A 20619-nucleotide genomic window follows, 5' to 3' on the forward strand; every position below is an offset into this window, starting at 1 on the left:
AGTGCCACATATCTTTAATTGAAGACCGATTTTGTATTGACAGGGATAAAGTTTTTGAAATGGGCAAATAACATCAAACACACAAAGTGGAATGGTAATATGTAGCACAGATCAAAACATAACTGAAATAGACCAGACAGATACTAGACAGACATCATTATTCACTCATATCTGAACATCAAATGTAAAAACCAAACATATCTATCATTGAGATATTATACAATGTGCTAGGAAGTGATTGCCAACACTTGTTTTTGTGTATGATTGATGACTTAGAGACAATATCCTTACTTGAATCAAAGATACCACCTGCCCATTGTGTACAGCTAATGCATACACCTCCTTAAATATTTATCAATGTACAATGCAATCAAAAGGACAAACAATTGCAACATGAATTGTCATTATTCATTGTCAGAGTGACGCACTCATGAAATTTAATAGCATTACTGTTATTCTTGCAGCTTGTATGATGTATTCATTGAATTAATAATGTATTCACCTATACAGGGTGACCAAGAAGCGCACACTGTCTGCACACCAGATTGTCACAGTTTTCCTCACTTACTAGCACCCAGTAGGCTACCTTGGTACCACCCATGCAAGCATTCACCAAGTATATTTTTTCCCTACTGGAATATGACGTCACACTATTTCTATGTACTAACAGGTGCAGATTGCCATTTATTCCGTGAAGATCATATTGGATTATAAATAATCACAACCCTGGAAGCTCCTCCCTCACTGGTGTAGTTTTAAGAGATTTTGGAATACAAAGGTCCCAGGTTCGATTCCCAGTCAAGTCCTATCTTAGATTTTGTAAGAATGTAAGTGTGCAGGTTCCTTATACTAACATGCTATAAAGCGCTGTTGATTTACACCTGATGATAGTGTAGAGTGGTATGCCAATCGGCTGGTCTGCAGGTCAGTGGTGTGCCTCTGGATAACTTTGCCAAATGTTTGATATATTCATGTTATTTCAAAGCCAATCAAAGACGGGGTTGTATGTTAACATTGGCAGACGGTTTATGTGCAGTGATTGGAATCAAACTGATTGTGGAGGAGACTAGTTCCATTTCTGCTTTTCATCCGAAAAGTTACATTGTGTTAGTTCCCAAAGCAGATTTCAGAAAGTGTTACTTGTAGGGCAGTGTTATTCCTTTGTTATTACTTACTTTTAGTGATACAATGCTCTGCCGGTAATAATCTCTTTCTGAGTAAACCCTGTAACACAGACCTGACTGTCGGCCGATGGACGAGTTGTAATACGAAGAGATGTGACTGCAAACAACAAGGAGAAACAATACAATGACTTACAACAGGCAATACAGATTGCTGAATTTGCTTTGCTATCTTTTTGTAAGGAGATGCAACAGAGGTTACTGAGACATCTATTTGCTGCTATTAAAAATAAGGCTATTAAACTATGATGTTCGTCATTTTTGGTAATGTCAGCCATTTTGTTGACCTTTATCATTTAACAAACTATACCTCAGCCATAAATTTAAGATATTAGAGCATCAATACTGTAGGAGATTATTAATGTTGACCCTTCTACCACTTTTAAAGCATTCAGTTGAAAAATTAAAGAGTACAGGAAATCTGAGAAAACTTACACAACAGCAAGCTGTGACTGTGATCTGTATTGTATTCCTGCCCGGTTGGCAGACCTCTTTTAAGTATAAAGGTTTATGTGAGGTTTTGTTGTCTCCCCTTTCTATTGATAATGGTGTTGCGTTGACGCTGACTTGTACCGATGCTGGCCAATTCGTATGCATCTGCCTGTCTTCATGGTGATAACATTTGAACTGTAACTCTAAATCAGACCTGAAAAGAACAAAAATTGATAAAAAAAACTTTGTTAGTTATTCAGCTTGGCATCATTTCAACCACATATAGTTTTTAAGCTTAATTATTCAAACATCAATTTTTTTTTGATGAGGCAAAGAATATGCCCAAAAAGAATGATTTGATACAATTTTTCAATTCCTCAGAACTCTCAGAAGGGCAGTTTGCTAAACATGCAACTTGTTGGCCACCCTACTCACTGATAAGTAGTGAAACTGCCAGTCCAAATTTTGAATAAAAGTCCATCATTGCTCGACATATGTGACCTGCTACCACAAAATGAGTGTATAGTTGCAAGATGGTAGATTCGAGATGTCCTGTCTGCAGCTTTGGTGTTCTTTGTTACATAGACACCTGTTCAAGCCAATAGTATGTCTGTATGTCCTTTGTGAATGGGGGCATAAGGGGTCATTCAACAAAGGATATACTACTGGCTTGTACAAGGGTATGCAGCAATCAAAGAACATCAACTCATCAGCCAGGATGTCTCAAAACCATTAACTTACGCTAATTTCACAGTAACAGGTCACATATCAGGATTTCCAAAACTAAGGAAGTGTGAGTTATGTAATATTTATTCCTTTGCTTCATTTTCTATTACTCTCTGACGTTCATGACACATTACATCATCATCATGGTTGGTGTGGTGGAAATGTTCAGATTTCAATGTTCAATTCTTACCTCCACATTAAGGTCTGATGTACTGACTGTCGCAGATGGAAGACATGGTTACTAACAGCCAGGTTATGTTCTAATCTGAACGGTTCTAAGACGACGCCATCTCGCACCGGGAACGTCATGCGCATCTCGTCGCTAATTGCACTAGGTGGCATACCTATAAACACAAAACGTGAGTCAGAAAGTCAGACATTGTTCTTTGTTATCGTTTGTGAGTCTACAATTGCATGAACTAAAATCTTCATAATGTTAATATACATGCATGAATGAAGCAATGGGCAATGCAATTAAATGTACACTGATATCACCAAAAATATGCACAACACTAATTAATTATCACCATTTCTTTGTTGAGCTGAGGTTGACTTGCGTAAAAACACAAGATGGTTAAGATCTAATTGATGTGTATATTTGAGCTATACAGAAATGGTTCAAGATACACTTGGTGAAACTTTATTGCTTATTATGGTAGGAGAAGCAGGACATTATGTGGTCCAAGTAAAACTATCAAAACTGTGTTCAAATTGTCTATCACAACTTTGCACCAAGCTATCAAATCAAGTTTATAATTATAAATGATCACAATAACTATTCTTTTTCTGTAATATTGACTTTTAATTATAAGATCCCATTGTCTAAGCTTAAGCTTAACATTATTGAAGTAAGTGTTTTTAAGTATATAAAAAGCAATACAAGGTGGATGCAGGCAAATAATATCATAATTAATAATTCTAACAAAGAAAGGTTGTCTCATACCAGGCTTCATATCTGGCGGGCCACCGGGGAACGGCTTCATGTCACCACTGGGGGACATGGGCATGTATGGTGGGATGCTTGGTGTAGGTGTCAATGGCGTGTAGGGTTACCGGGTATCCCAGGTGAATGCTGGTAGCTCATCCCCCTGTTAGCCTGTGGGTAGGTGGAAAAAATAGAAATCCCAAAATATATATCAATTTTAAACAAGTATTAAACATAACTTAAAATAAATTTGATTTTGTAAGCGTATCATTTATCTAATTAATATATTTAAGCTTTATATAGCTTTATATATTATCTTAAGCTTTATTGTGAATGCCTGACATAATGACGGAGACACAAACAAAATTTATTGTATTTATCCATAGCAGTCTGCATGAATTAAGATTTGCAAGTATTTAAACATTGCTCTTGCCTATAGGTTGTATAAATTATATCGTTATGAATTCGGCAGAGAGACGAATCGAGAATTTTGAGCAAATTGAGTTTTTGCATGCTTATGATTATGTTTCAGGTTATCTTTTATTTCCACCAAAAATTAATGGTAAATCTTACTCACCGACGTAGTTATTGAAATATTGATTTGGGCGAATCGCGCCTAAGTGCGATAAATGAATTCGGCAGAGAGACGAATCGTACACTTATGTGTACAAATCATGTTGATCTATAGTATTGTATAGCGGGAAACCCCGAAATTTCTATATTACATGTCCTATACTAATTTATATATAGCTGTAGGTATCTTCTATCCAGTGATACCAAAATAAGAACAAACATCCCCCACATGATATTGCTGTGATTTAATAATGTGAGTGCGCGCCCGTGAAATTGGAAAATCCCGGAAAATCATACGCAAAATATAGGCCAATATTGTTATGTTTGCTTTAAAATCCTCGGGTTTTTGCTCAATATTACAGGGATGACTATTTATAACTTATATAGCAAGTTAAGTCTACATAGCCTTAGGACAACCAGTAATTTCTACACAAAAGCCCCAAATCAAGAAGCGTGCTATGGTTTACACGTAGTTGAATGCGTATTCGACCTCTCTCTGCACAGTGTTAGAGACATTTTGGATACAGCATAAAGCCGAATAGCTGTTAAAACGCGTTTTGAGGGATATATCGATTATTTCAGAACATGCAGGTATTGCCAATAATTCGTGTACATTCACTTCTATAATATACATTTCAAATGAGTGCTCACGAATGTTCTAAATTTTTAGAAGGACCAATGGAATGGTACCAAGATTTTCAAACGCCGTTTACTCAGAACAACAATTTTGCGTATTCGGCACTCTGCCGTGTTCATAACGATATGAATCAAACTAAATAATAGCTGTACACTGATGTAAAATTTCCAAACGTGTTCTAGAATATGCTGATAAATAATGTAAAAACTTATTAGTAAACTAAGCAACTAAATAAGAGACACCGTCCCCATTCTAGTTCCACTATAAGTTAATGTATTTATGCATACACATGTGTCTGCAGCCTTGTTTAGGTCAACACATGGAGATGTTGATGAGCAAAGCATGATATGCAACACAAAAATTCCTCATAATTGTAAGGCATCTGAAACTGAAGCAACTACACTAGCAGGCTACGCCCGAGACTACCTAAAACCCTATGAGTGAGCCCAAGACTACCTAAAAACCCTATGAGTGAGCCCATGTTAATGGGTTGAGCATGCAATGGACATAACAAACATAGGGTGCATGTGAACAACCAAAACAGGTCTAAGAGTAGTAGGTCATGCCAATCAAACTTTGTTCATGTGTCGTGAGTGGACAACATGTGTGTGCGGGCGGAGCATCCCAATCGCTGTACGCACTTTAAAGCTTGATATCCCAAAGATTTGCATTAAGTCCCAAGTACGTCATCAATGTTGACTTGCAGCGTCAGAGTTACTCTGGATATTCACAATGTGTTTGGGTGCTTGAGGTGTGGTGCAAATTTTTGCGAAATCAGGCCCAAGTTTGACTGTCATTAGACTGATTTATTAAAATAATTAAAAAAAAAAAAATAATGATGAATGAATAAATATGATCTTATTACATTTAATGATTTAGACATTTAAAAAGCCTGCATTTATTTCATTGAACAACTAATAATCAACTTGTTTAAAATATACAATACAAAGTACTTGGAAAATGAAAAACCTCACTCCAAAAACAAAACATATTTTCTTCAAATTTTAACGTCAACACAGCAACAATTCCGATGTGGCATAAGAGACTTGAACAAAAAGCTTGGCTCACAAAAACAGTCTACAATTATATTGTTAATATATAAAACATAAAAACATTAAAAATACAGGGTTTGGAGGGTAGTATAAAGTATAAGCGCTAGAATAGGCACAACAAATGCGCAATGATCTCAGCTGAATACCAAACCACATGAGATGCATAATTCAACATTTGAAGTGTTAAGGATTGAATAAACTACAAGCCTAGAGTTGTTTTGTTTATAAATATCGGACATGAATGAATGGGGGTGTTGGATGTATGTAAATGAACGAAATGGATAATTTTGCTGCAATTTTTCTGAAGCAGTATGCCTGCAAGCAAGGGCTACATTCTTCCCAACATACATAACCTCTCCTTTTTAGTGCATTATTTTTGTAAACTAAGCTTTTTGCACCAAAACCAGCATCATGTTGCATTGTCAACTACTTCACACCAACTATTTTTCCACTGATCAGTTTCATATTTTTACTTTTAACTCATAAATTTGGTCAATTTCTAAACTTAAAATTGGTGCTACATAATAATAAGTGCAATAAGTACCATCGGCTGTTGCCCATATGGTGTGTTCTGTGGTCCCGAGTTGGGAGGAAAGCTGCCTCGTGCCCCAAGAACTGGTTGCCCTGGGTGGAAAATTGCCTGGCCCTGCAGGCCCTGGTCCCATTGGACCCTTCTGCCTTATATTCACCCCATAGTTAGGTGGTGATGGCATAGGTTGTTGGTTGGGGAATGGCGGTTGTGTCTTCATACCAGGATTTGGACCGGGACTCTGCGGGGGCATGCCTGGCCCATACTGGTTGTTTGGGCCACCCTACAGAAGTGAGGTGAAAAAAAAAGAAAAAAGAAATGAGATGTAGATAGAGGAAAAAATGGAAATATAGTGCAATGTCATGGTAATGGTTCCTTCTGGCTTCACTACATTAGGCCACTATTATTTGCAGTGTTTTTTAAATTGAAGCATCTATTCATTCCAAGGTGCACTGCATTGAAATCGTTTTCGATATGAAATAAACTTGTTGTGGATTGTCTTGATTTCAGGGCCATGTTTAGTGAGGATGGTAAAGGCATGCATGTTAGAGAACGAACTTGAAATGCTAAAAGTATATACATACACATAATACACAAACACATACCAACCTCCACCTAACTCGACTTTCAATAAACCCTATATACAACATTTACTTCTTAAATATGATATAAATTCTTCCAAAATGTCTCATGATATGTACACTGAATTATGTGGTATATTTGCTTGATTCAAGTGAGAGTGAGGGTTTCAAATATCAACAGCCAGATCATGGGAAGATGTCAGTATTGATTCCATATTTATTGATCACACTAATCATTGCATGATATTATACCATAAAATCAATATTTTCCATTCATCTTATTTAGAGCATAAAATCGTATCAAAATACACCTGATATTTGTTGGCACACACATTAGCGCCAATCCTGCTTGAAATGTGGCGGGGGGACAACCCCTGTCCCCCCAGGATTGATGCCCATGGGGACACACTATCATATCTCTGCAAGTTAGTGTGAACGATTCAGTAGCCTAGCTTCATATGAGAGTGAAAATACAGACAAAACTGAAAATTGTTGAAATAATAGTATCTCTTCAATCAGTTAAGAGGATTGTTATATAACTTTTCGGTTACAAAGATTGATTCAACCATCCTCTTGATGTAAGTCATCTTCCCAAAGATAACTGGTGAGATGATATTGAAGCTAATGAGATGATAAAAGCCTGAACATATGAAACCCACAATGGTTGCAATTCATGACATCTAAGTTATAATGACGTAATCACTTTCCCAAAATCAACTAAAAAAAGACAATATCCACATACAATCTATCTGAATACCGCGCTGTAACTACTAAATAAATTGATGTCATCACGTGATGTGACACGCCAGGATAAGTTAGCATCATTAATAGCGCATAGAAGAGGTAAACTGTGCATCCTATATGAGCTGTTCATTAGTGTTTATGACTTGGCATTATTAGACTAGCTCTGTCTAAATTTATTAGTCTCAAGTTAATTATGCGTTGACAGGTTTACTAACACATGATGCAAAACAAAATGCTTAATTATTCTACCTTTACCGTCATTTTACATAAAATAAACAAGATGATGAATAATTTAACACATCAACCACACATCAACCACAATCAATTGTTTCCAAATTGAACCAATATAAGAAAATAACAACCCAAAATGCATGCAATAATTAATCAAAAAGGGGTAATAAAACTGTATAAACCAAGACTGTTATAGACATACCTGCACAGGAAAATTTTGAGGCGGCCCCGGATGACCCGGATACGGTCTCTTCATACCCGGATACTGTTGAGGATGATATTGGCCCGGCGGATTTCTTTGAGGTGGCATTTGGTTGCCGTACATGCCCTGTTTTCCCGGAGGTGGACCTCCCATCATGTTATTCATGAAGGGACCTCCTTGGTTTGGTGGGTATTGGTTGTTGAAACCGGGGTGTTGCGGTCTCATCTGTTTGGAGCAAAGAATATTGTAGTAACATAAATATGAGGAAAATGTTGTCAATTTACAGATGGGGTGCAAGAATGATACAGAAACAAACGATGAATTAGAGGTTAATAACTGCGCATCGGTTATTTGGAGGGCATTGTGAAAAATCTAAAAATTTTGCCTTTGGAACCGAGGAATATTCCGAGGTCCAAAGCAAAATGTTTAGATTTTTCACAATGCCCGACATATAACCGATGCAAAGTTATTAACCTCATTCATAACCGTCCCTTTGATCTTTAAAATTAACAAAATAACACAAAATTTTCCTCAAAAGTTTGTAAAATAAACAATTCTTACATCTTCCCTTTCCCAAAATCGATCAGGCTAAAACAAAACGACCAATAACAAAAGTGCGTATCAGAATCTGTGCAAATATGGTAGCGCGCAATCCAAATACGGCAGCCAGCGCAGCCAAGAGTTCGTTGGACGCACAATCGGCGCACGCAGAAGTCAATTGTGTGCGACATTGGAACAATTACGCATTTTGCGGTCAATTGTGAGATATTAATGACCTCGATTTGCGTTCGCGTTTTCACAAATAATAAAATATGATTGGATCGCACGCATCGCGTTTATTAATGAGGTTATGAATCATCAGTAATCCCTGGACGGAATACAGAAGTTTTGCTTTCATCCCTAGTAGATACTGTGTATTACTTGAGTGACTTGACTACTAACCTGTCCGTAATCATTCATTTGTTGTTGCTGTTGATGTTGTTGCTCTTTTAATGCTGTTACTGTCGCTGTGGCTGTGGCCGTCGCTGTTGCTGCTGCTGCTGCTACAACTGCCGCTGCGGCTGCTGCTGCTGGTTGTGGGAACTCTCCTCCTTGCATGGATACTGCCGGCTGACCAGGACCGCCCGGACCCATATGTTGTGCGTTAGGCCCCGAGTTTGGATAACTGCCACTGAAATGTTGTGGAAATCTACCAGTGTATATATATGGTATAAAACATTGTGAAGAGAGACAAAGAGTAGGAAGAAGACAAAAGAGAAACCACAATGAGGATCCACTGGGTATAACAACATCATATAACCATTGCCATTCCTGCATACTGACCAACGCCAACCGACTATAAACTGTCCCATTCCCATTTTATTATTTTGACTGCAGCAGGCGATGTTACAACATTTTAACAAGTGCAGCCATTTTGCCTCGATTGCTAATCCCATTTGGTAAATCGCATGAAGTACTCCACACGTCAGATGGGGATGATTTATAGTAATATGGGACCTGTTTTCACTAAATGAGCGGAAAGGAAAGTCGCCAGGGAAGAAAATGAAATAGGTCAAGGTTCATTGTATATGAAGAGCTTTGTTGCAAAACCCCTTACATCCACTTGAGCAATTTTGAGAAAACATCAAAAAAGTACTGATATATGGGGTTTGAAACAAAAGCAGTTTTTGGCGGGATGCTTGGGTAGGATATCAGTGATTTGTTTGATGTTTTCTCAAAATTACTCTGGATGCAAGGGGTTTTGCAACAAAGCTCTTCATATGTCAGAAAACAACAGAAAACAAAAGAATACTTCATTGAAATACTGACTTTTGAAGACCAAGTGAGGGAGCAAACGAGTTATATATCATTTTAAAAAGCGAATGATCCTGAGAATAAGAATCTGGACATAGCTCAAAACAATAATTTGCATCTTTCCTCTCATTTGATGGGAACAGGTCTCATATGTTATTTGGCACTATGCAGGAATCCCAATGATATGCATGCAATCTGTACTATTTACAATATATATAGTATTTACAATATTTACAAAGGGTTTTGTTAAAATGATGTGTCCGGTTGAAATATGAAAGTAACAAAATTATATGGGTGCTGTTCTGTAGTGAAACTTGAATTTCTATTTTGGAACAGCATACCAGGGCTTCACTTTTTGATCCACATACAAGTAGAGCACATTCTATTGTTTGTTGTTTTTTCTTTCTTTCATACTTCAACCAAATAAACACTCTCCCAAAACCCTGATTTAAGGGAACATCAAGTCCTTGTATTTTATCCCAAATTACTCCATTTTTCAAGTTTCTTCTCACACATGTTTTGCATTATAGCTTAAATTTGGTAATATGCATTGGGCATTTTATGCAGAGCAATACAATAAAATGCTCTTGACAAATTGATCCCATTTATCTTCAAAAACCATCACTTAACATGTGTGATAACTGTTTCTGACCAAAAGGTGATTAGACATGGAGTGTTGATGCCATCCCTTAATCATTTAGTGCTTTAACAATCAGTATCGTGAGGTGTATCAATGTCACAATCCTGCCACAGTTTTATAAATTCAGCTTTTGAGTGGGTTACCATGACGGTTAGATTTTGATTGGCTGATTAATTTGAACAGTACCCACACCCCAAAGCCCTTAGAATTGACCTTTTCGGTAAATCCCATAACTCCTTGCAGTTTGACCCGAGATGTCGTCATTTGACATCACATCGATGTGCAAATCATTTAGCTAACATCATTACTGTGCATTGCAAGTTGGTGTAACGTCAAATGACGACATCTCGGGTCTAACCGCAAGGAATTATGGGATTTAACGAAAAGGTCAATCATGATGAAAGTGTCAGGAAGTGCTAAAGGATTGTGCAGAGATTTTGCAAGATGTCCTCCCTACCCATTAGGAGGTCCCCTGTAAGGGCCTGGTTCTCTTCTGTATGGCATCCCTTGCATTGGCATAGTATACTTGTTCTGGCTTGCTGCAGCTGCTGTAAATGGATGTTGTTGTTGCCCAAACTGCCCAGAGTTCATGTTCTGAGGCATTGGACCTGGAGGAAACAAACACAAACAAACATTGATTAGAATTCAGTTTCAAATCCAACTGCTTATATAATTGTTTTACTGGATGAGCCTAATAAGCTAACAGAATTGTCACATTTTTGTCACAAGTATATAAAATTAAATACGGTTAGCCAAAAAGCTGCAGCCAAGTCAGAAATTGAAATAGGTTAGCAAAATATTTTGAATTCAACAAATTATTCATATTTGGTAGTCCAGTATGAAAAAATACAAAATATAAACACATAATATTATTCCAACAGCCTTTTCAAAATTAATGACCTTTAAAACCAACATAATTATTCAAATCAACAATGAATGACCTCCACGCCTACATGACAACCAGCTCTCATTGTTGTTATCAAGTGGCTGCCGTTTCAAATCAACATTAATTTAAATTTGATTTGAATTAATTAAAACACCTGCCTATTTCCTCAAATCATACCAACACCATTTAATTGTCACACAAAATCCCTAAATAAACAACTCGATCAAAAGTCACTTGTACCAAACACATTTTTTATCTATAAATGCAATACAATCAAAGCTACGTGTCAACAAACTGCTTTATAATGTGTGAGCATCATTCATTCTCAATTCTACCAAAAGAGGGATTGGTTTGACTAGTCATTACAAATTCTCTCTCTAAATTTCTTTTCTTTGGCAATCCCAGCTGTTGTGATTTTATTGTGTATTTGATGCTCATACTCTGTGGATGTCAAGCGTAAGCTTACTGCTTACAATTATGCACCTATTCTTTCGTTAGTGCCCTCGGGGGAGTTACTAAGGTCACTTGCGTCGAGCTTCGTTCATCATTATCATTACTTTTGGGGTCATTATATATACAATGTATAGTCATATTTTTTACCGCTACAGAAAATTTTCAAACATTCATCAGAAAATTGATATCATATGACCGGAATGGAATTTTTCCAAATAAATATGATTTACTGACTGCTTTCATTCCTATCATGACCCACAAAAGATAGCATGTGCATATGCCACATTGATCAATAACAGTACACAAGCTTATGACAAATTATCAGAGGTTTCTTTATTTATGAAATTTGTCATGCATAATACAATATATTCAATATTTAGCAATGAGTATTCAAGGTGACAGTTGTACATGTATAGGTAAATTAATAGTTTGCTTTCTGATAGAGCAATGTAATTATAATATACAAAGCAAGCTACTATAAGTGTTTTATTACGTTAATAATGGATGTGTAGGCTGAATTAAAGCACTCATTTTCATCACGCTGCATAATTTACACACTGCCTTTTGTTATATTGACAAACTGTTGTTATTGCTGTCATTATTGATACAAAAAAGGATTTGGTTTTTGTTGGGAAAATCATTCTTTTTAAAAAGCTGGCAATTCAGATTTAATGTGTGTTTGTATGTGATTATTTGCTTCTGTAAACTATCAAACAAGGAAACACACTTCTAAAAATTTCAGTGTAAATGCACACAAACAGGAACTGCAGAGTCCATGGTTCCCAGGCATGAGACTGCACTTTCCTAGAAAAAACTAAAAATGTGTGTGAAATTAGGCAAAAATTACAAAAACAGGCTGAAATTAAATAAATCTGTGGAAATTTTGACTAAAAAAATGAATTCAGTTTTAAAACTGAAAATTCTCATGCCTGGGTTCCTGGACAGTGTTTTCAAATTGTAAAATAAGCAATGATTATGGCCACGGTAAGGTGCAAGAAACTCAAATGTGTGTGTCCGCAGTTAGATAATGAACACTCAATAGGATGGGCCAACGTCCATGGTTGCTGGTATCGATACGTTTGTTTGCCAACAGCAGCAAATGAGGACACAAACATGAGAACTCTCTGTGCAACAGTGGACAGTCAGGAATGGTATAACAATTGAAATGGCAGTTTGATTCCACAACCATTCATACCTATCACATATTTTATTGTATTATCATGCAAATTGCCATGTGGAGTGCCATCTATAGATCTAGTCTATACTCAAATAGTAAAAACTTAACCTCATCCACGGTTCAGCCGATAAAAACCCTCAAATATGTGTGTGTTTGTCCATGGTTGGAACTCTTTTTCACATCTTGTTTTTCCTTGGTTACACATAGGGTTGGGGGTGTATGCGCTCATGCAAAAGTAATGCCACCGGTTGATGGGTCATCATGGTCACAAGAATCGGAGCTTTAGAGGGACAGACAGACAGACAGACAGACAGACAGACAGACAGACGCGTATCCTTACCTCCACTGAACTGAGAGTTATGTGTGAGACTGTTGGTATCGCTCGTTTGTGAAACGCCCCATACAGTGGTCACTACACTCAGGGATTGTTGGGTTCCCTGCTGCCCTCCCTGTTGCCAGGCCACTGTGGAATCACTATGGAAACAACAAACAAGCAAAATGCAAGGTAAATAACAAAATATCATTCACCTTTGTAGAGACTTTTTTCCATCCCATCATCATGTTTCTAAATAATTTCAATTATTACATCAGTCGAATTAACTTCATGAGAGCAGCCATTGAATCTAACAAATAAACCCATAAACAAAAACAAACACACAAACAAATTCTTTGGCTGAAAGTCACCTGGGTTCAGACAAAACATTTGATGTACGTTTTACAATTTAATGATCTAGACTGTTTCACAAAATGCTGTTCACGGCACAAGAAGAGTCTTGCATTCCAAAGCACAAATGTACACTTTTCTTGGAAAAAATTCCTTACATAAGAAAATACTGTTTCTGCCAACTTCTTTGGCTTCTTTAAACTCCATTTCATAACTACTGACATTATATGGCGAGATTAGGTTACAAAACAAAATCACAATCAATGCTTATTTATAAACACATGTTGTGTAACTTTTCTGGTCGCAAAAACAGAACAAGCGTGAGCTCCCTCCACCCTCCCCATATACCATTGAGCTAAAATTAAATGAGATTTAGGGTGCGAAAACATGTTTGAAGCCAAGAAATTCAATAATATTTCAACTTTCTGCAAAATTTGCCAACTTCAATGACATCATAATAACAAGAAGGGTAAGCACTAACATGAGCCATGGGGTAAAAAATATGCTGCATTAGAGGTTGTCAAAGGGTCATTTGAACCACCTATTTCCATTGTTTTGGATCCATAATTTCAACAAATTTGACATTTTTGACCACTTGTTTGAAAACCTAACACTACCCTATAATTAGCAGCATCATTGGACTGGGCTCCAGTACAGGTCAGTGCCCAGTCAGTAATATACAAATATTGCACCATTTGGCCAACTTCCTGAAATCGGCTCAAAAATTTCTGACGCACACCGAGAATGATCTGAAGTCACAGTCCTGAGGAAGTCACTAGGCCTATGTCAGCACTACATGTGATCATTACATCAGCTGGGCTATTTTAATGCTAATATTATAGTATAGAGATAGCTCATAAGCTCAATTATCTCAATATTCATCTTTTGATACATTGGATTGCTACATGCACTAAAGATCACAATGGCCTCATCCTAATGGCATAGTTCAATAACCTCAATTAAACAGTCACAGAGCAAAATTTCATCTCAAGTTACAGAGTGTGAGTTTTTGTACCGAAATTTTCAAAGGTCATTCAATGAATGTACAAATGTACTCTGGTTAAAGAACTGTGCCATGATAGATGCACATGTTGTGGATCCTAGATGACATTTTGATTCAGGTGAATGTGCAAAACATAAATCGTTTTAGTTTAAGGGTTTAGGTTAAGCACATCTATATACAAGTTTGCTTATCAAGCCATTGCCTGGTCATCTTCAGAGCATAACATTACATAAGCATATGTAGATCATTATTTATTTACATGTTTGTTGCATTCTTGTAATTATTGGAGGTCACACAAATACACCTGACATTCAAGCTGAATTTATACTCCATCGCCGATAGCAATTGGTTTTTAGCCAATGATGTAGCATGCTTTTTGTTGCATTGGGAAAAGCATGCCGATTGATCAATTTATCATTGCTTGTCGCACAGCGAAGGAGTATAAATTAAGCTTCACATTTCTCTCTCTTTCTATTCCCTTGTCCATCTCTCTTCCAGTAGTGTATCTGGTGGACGGGGGACTGGACAGCCCCACCTACCATGACTAAATCCACCACAATTGCCCTGTGAATCTACCCCCCCCTCCATCGCACCCGATAACCGACCGGGATACGACACTGCTCTCTTTCATCTCTCCCTCTCTGGAACATATTCTTTGGAATAATAGCAAAGTAGTCAAATGAACCCACATAGAAATACACACCCACACACTTCAAACAGATGCCTCATCACACACACCACCCTCCCTTGTACCCAGACAAACACCCCCACACACTATTTATAGACAAAATAGAGAGAATATGCACTCAGATACACACACATGTGCTATAATGAAGTGTAAATTACAACCATTGAGTGAAGTATATACACATGTACACTATACACTGCACCTGTATCCAATACTGTACACTGGATTAAACAAAAGATTAAAGGCCTAGTCAATTTATTTACACACATAAACACACTCACAGTCAGATAATTCAGTCATAGTACAGTTCATAACATGACACTGATCAAACGGCCATTCGAATCATACTCACTTGTATGGTATTTCAAACCCCGTTTCAAACATTATTTCCAGTTAGATAATATACACAACAACATCTGTCCGCTGATCGAGTTCTAAATCACACACTACAATGATAATTTGTTGCCTCTCTGCATAACCATTATGTACACAACACAACAAGTCTGGTATTAATAATCAGTGCGCATAGTCGCTGTGCATGTCCACACAGTGTGACTACTCGGTGTCAATTGACTCAATGATTAGTCTACTGTATCCAAACTCAATGGGATCAAGGCAAGGTCTCTTTAAAAGCCAGCCAATACTAGTCTGACCGATAGCCTTGGCAGTGTTTCTAGATTCTAAACCAGCCTGCAAACAGAAACACTCACCCTGTATATCAATAAATCTGGTATTGCTAATCAATACCAATAGTTACATTGAATTATACACTCACATATTTCTGAGAAGGGATTTGTGAGTCACAAATGAATGGACCTAAAACAAAGGTAACAATGTAAATATGGCTGCTAAATGTTTGATTTTTTTCCTCTGATCCCTAACCGACTCTTGGAATGACATTGCCTGAAGAAGTAGGCTATGTGAAGGTGATCTAGTAATTTCTTCTTAACTCAGTGGTCTGGATATCCTTGGCACAATCCCAAATTCAGCCCAGCTCTCAAGCAAGCAAGCAACCAGTCCATGACACACATTATAAGATGAGTGGGCGATAAGGCATACTGATTTCGACTCTCTACTAGATTCTGGAGATTAGCTGCATAATGATTAAGCAATTATAGAGGAGATACGCGATATAGTTGCAAGTTTGTTTTCTCTTCAAGTTTTGAAAACAAGAGGCTTGAAGGACAAGAAATTACTTTTCATAAGTGGGACACAGAAGACTATTGACATATCATTTCTATTTTGCAATTGAAAACGTTCCAAAATGAAACCTTTTATATAAAAAAAACATTAATTACACAGAACAACAAACATGTTGCCATGGTAACAACCCTCACCTTGGAGGCACAGGTGGGAGGTTCTTCTGCATTTGCTGATGCATTGATCCAGATTTCCCGCCCGCGGATTCTCCGTTGCGATTCTTTTGGTGGCGTAAGAGGAGCAGACGACCAAGATCTTCACACCACAGTGACAGGAGAGCTGTTAACGACAAAAGAGAGAAATAAGAAACAAATCCGAGTTAATCATAATGGATTCACACAAAATTTTGATACACAAATGTCAGTTATCCATTCTTTGGTTCACCTCAAGTTCCGTAGTGACATCAATGCTTTTTCGCGACAAAATGCCATTGTATGCATGTGCGTACACTCTGCATGATTAATTTTATATGCACAATTCGACGGTGTGATCAGTGAAATACGCATTTACAATGTACATCATTACCAATGAATAAAAAAGAAAATATTGATAATAATATTAGTCACAAAATTGCAATTTTTGCTTCTTTTCATATCCGTCACAAACTCGCATTCAAGACTGATTTACATATTGGCCAAAATGTTGTAAGCTTATTTTCACAGCATATGGCCAATTTTCTTCCTTCACATTTTAAATGATCTGTCATTAAAAAGAGTAAATAGGTTTCCTTACGATTAATAAAATCAGATAAAACTGTTTTCAGATTTTCTGTCAGAATCCGTTGACTCTATTGCACTGATAAACACCACTTACAGATTGTATCATCCAGGTCATCATTTAAAATTCATACAAAAATGATATTATTGCATAATAAAGATGACTAAATCCATCTCGACCACATTCCTTTCTTACTCATCCAAATTACTACAGGCAAACTCTATTTCACTAAAACCAAAAACCCTGAAGATGAATCAGAAAGCATGTGTAATTTTACACTATGATAGAATCAATTGATCATTTTGTCCCAGGCGGGCCAGGTAAAAGAAGTTACATGACAGAGGGATGCTATACCCCTGTAGTTGAGTGTCTACTCCTACAGCATCTTGAACAGCCTGGGGAGATTCTCTGCTTAGATATCGGTGACCACTCGGTTGTTGGCCGTTATGCAGTACCAAATACTATTCCTTAACTCCTCCATCATTTTACCTCACATGGGGCCCCAGTTCGCCATTATTAGCCATTTTGAAGTACTACATATATTTAAATATTTTGTTTCACATAGCTAGTAGAGCATCTATCTTCAAGAATTTGTAGATGTTTGTGGCTTAGAGTCAATGCTCTGTGAGCCATTTTGTATTATTTTGGGCATAGAATTTCTTGTTCCATTTTTCATATGGTAGCATCTGCCTGTGTTTGCTGCCTTGCTTGTCATTCCTGTATTATGAAACGTGACCATTTCTTACCTTGAGTTAAAGCTTCTTTGACCTGTTTTAAATATTGCTGGTTATCTCCTCTATTTTGTTCTTGGAAAATGTTCTGTTATTGATAAAGTTGTTTACTGCTTGATATTGGAAACCTTTGTGTCCTAGATTTGATTTCAAATACAGTTATTTTAAAATCAGACTGCTCCCAAATTAAAAATGCAAAATAAAAAGGCAAAAAACTGTGTCTTGATTTGGGAGGGAGATTTAAAAGCAAACAAGTGCAAGAAATTGGTATGTAAATTGCTGTTTAATATGATGGATTTCCAAATACAACAGATTCCGACAAAGGTTTTCGAAAAAGTCAGTGGATGTTACGAGGCATATACCAGGATGTCAAAAAAATAATTAGGACTCCAGACAGTATTGAAAACTCCAACTCCGAGACTTGATAATAGTGATTATAACATGAGCCAATGTCATCACTAAGAGTAATAAGTTTCTTGCATGAAATGTCAGTGTGTATCATGGGGAATTGAAAGACACAATGAGTGATTTGTCATCAAAATTACTCCAAGATAACAATACCTGTGACGCAATGTGGGTAGTGTAATAATAATAGATTTGTTAAGAAGTCAACAGCAATCAATTGATGGGGAGGATAAAAATAAAATACACACCAGCAAAAACATCTTGCTCAAAAACATTTTAAGGGGGTACTACACCCCTGTGGTAAATTTGTTACTATTTTTGCATTTTTCTCAAAAAATAATAACACACTGGTAACAAAGGTTATGTATATTATTGGGGCAAGGAATCCAATTACTACACTGAAATTTCAGTGACACAAGACAAGCGGTTCAGTATATATGATAGGAAATGAGGTACATCCTAGCGGTACCGTATTTCTTATCATAAATAACAAACCGCTTGTCTTGGGTCACTGAAATTCCAGTGTAGTAATTGATTCCTTGCCCCTATAATATACATAACTTTTGTTACCACTGTAATATTAGTTTTTGAGAAAAATGCAAAAATATACTCAAATTTATCGAGGGGTGTAATACTTCTTAAAACATCATAAGCTTTATTTTTTATTTTTACTGTTGAGATAGCTGGCGATTACCGAAGCTGCTCCTTGATAGCTTATATAGGCCTACAGGGATACCTCTCCAAGACGTTTTAGGAGAGGTATTCGTATTAATTACCCATCTGGCTTTTAAAATTTCAACTTACTGATGTGATTAAATTCTATACTGTCCAAACTGCCCATATCAAAAGGATGGTTTTGTGAGAAGCAGTATACTATTGATCACAATTTCTCCAAATAATTACCTCAAGGAAACTAACACAAGCTATGCTCACCTCCCAAGGGCAAAGTTCAGTGACCTAGGCATGGACGAGTGTAAACTTATGACCTGACCTTGCTGTGCTGGGTATCAATATTTTATCAATATTTTTTTTTAAATTGAAACAATTGTCATATTTCTAACATTTTCAAACAATTCACATAGTATACATGATTTTGTTAATTTGTTCTGAAATTCACACTTAATCATTTAGATGCTATTATTTTCAGCAACAAGAAGGCCCAGCTTCAAATTTCATGTCTCAAAATACTTTTCAAATCACGCAAAAACACATCTACTCCAGACTTTCAACTCAATCAGATCATGCATTTGATTTTTTTCTCATTGACCACAAGCTTTTAAACAATTATCGATTGCTTTTCAGAAACATTTATCAACTCACTTATCAATTTATGTTGCCGTCTGGAGTGCTTCTTGTGAGTGCTTCCTTACTTTATCAAAATCATTGAAGAAAAAAAAAAAAACATGGTCAAATAAATGACAAATCAAAATGTATTGGAAACTACATGTATGCCTGCACGGACAAAGCATACAAAATGTATTCATGCCCATATTTGACAGAGAATGCATTTGTTTGAAAGATATATGTATAGTTGTACGCTCTACCTAGTTTACAGTTGACCATCTCTCAAATATAAACAATGTCGGAAGAAATATTATGTTCTCATCTTTCAACTGTTCCATGATTATTGATATCATATTTTGTCACATATTTCATCCACCTGTCTTAAATTGAATCCATTTCTCTCCTCTATAAATCCAGTTCTCTTACTACCCCACTCATTTCTCAATGATCCTCACATTAACTCAAGTGCAGCTTGAATCCACAACATTGACTTTTAAATCACCGCCACACTGTTCACATCAAGCCTAGCTGCTAGCATCAAAATTGACTTGATGAGCTTTGACTTTGTCCTGAACGGATTTCACCATAACTCCCACTGAACTGCCCATACGGCTGGCTTCCACAGATGCCTCAATCAATTCCCATTCTCCGTTTTTAATTGCGTTTGTGTGGAACAGAATGGCAATGATTTGTCCCATGATGAGGGCAGACTAACAATCAAATAAACTCCGGACCGACCCGATTGTGCGACATCAGGAGTGAGCGATTGTTAATTGTAAGAGGGCCTCAGATGTTGTGCATGACTAATGAAGTAAAGCTTGAGTGAGCTTGCTTCTCCAAGTATACTCAGAGGAATAAGGGTTGTGATGCGATCGAGTCAGTCCGGGGGCCAATTCACCAACTACTACGAGTTTCCATGCCTTCTCCGCTATATCAAATTTACACAACTATCAGCTACAATGATTTCTCATCCGTTATGGGGGCAATGAGGAGTTTTTTTCTTACACTGCAATTTGATTGTGAGAGTAATGTCAGAGAATGCTTAAAGCGATGTCATACCAGATTGTTAGCTTTTTGTGGTTACTTTTTAATGCATTTTCCCCCAAAAAAACCCATTTCCACAAATTTGGTTGGTGGTGGAATGATAAACACACATAAAAAGTT

The 20619-nt window shown here is 36.9% G+C and overlaps 1 protein-coding gene across 1 annotated transcript in view; it reads right to left on the minus strand.

Annotated features, from left to right (window-relative positions):
- LOC140171181 (zinc finger MIZ domain-containing protein 1-like) overlaps positions 1-20619 on the minus strand; it is a 454107-nt gene that overhangs the window by 12609 nt on the left and 420879 nt on the right. Inside the window, 12 exon segments of the mRNA XM_072194381.1 lie at positions 1176-1281; positions 1617-1827; positions 2530-2683; positions 3283-3381; positions 3384-3435; positions 6071-6161; positions 6163-6338; positions 7814-8038; positions 8756-8984; positions 10705-10855; positions 13104-13237; positions 16456-16597. Coding sequence (XP_072050482.1) covers positions 1176-1281; positions 1617-1827; positions 2530-2683; positions 3283-3381; positions 3384-3435; positions 6071-6161; positions 6163-6338; positions 7814-8038; positions 8756-8984; positions 10705-10855; positions 13104-13237; positions 16456-16597 — 1770 coding nt within the window.

This window comes from Amphiura filiformis, chromosome 15, assembly GCF_039555335.1.
Source record: "Amphiura filiformis chromosome 15, Afil_fr2py, whole genome shotgun sequence".
NCBI classification, from domain to species: domain Eukaryota; kingdom Metazoa; phylum Echinodermata; class Ophiuroidea; order Amphilepidida; family Amphiuridae; genus Amphiura; species Amphiura filiformis.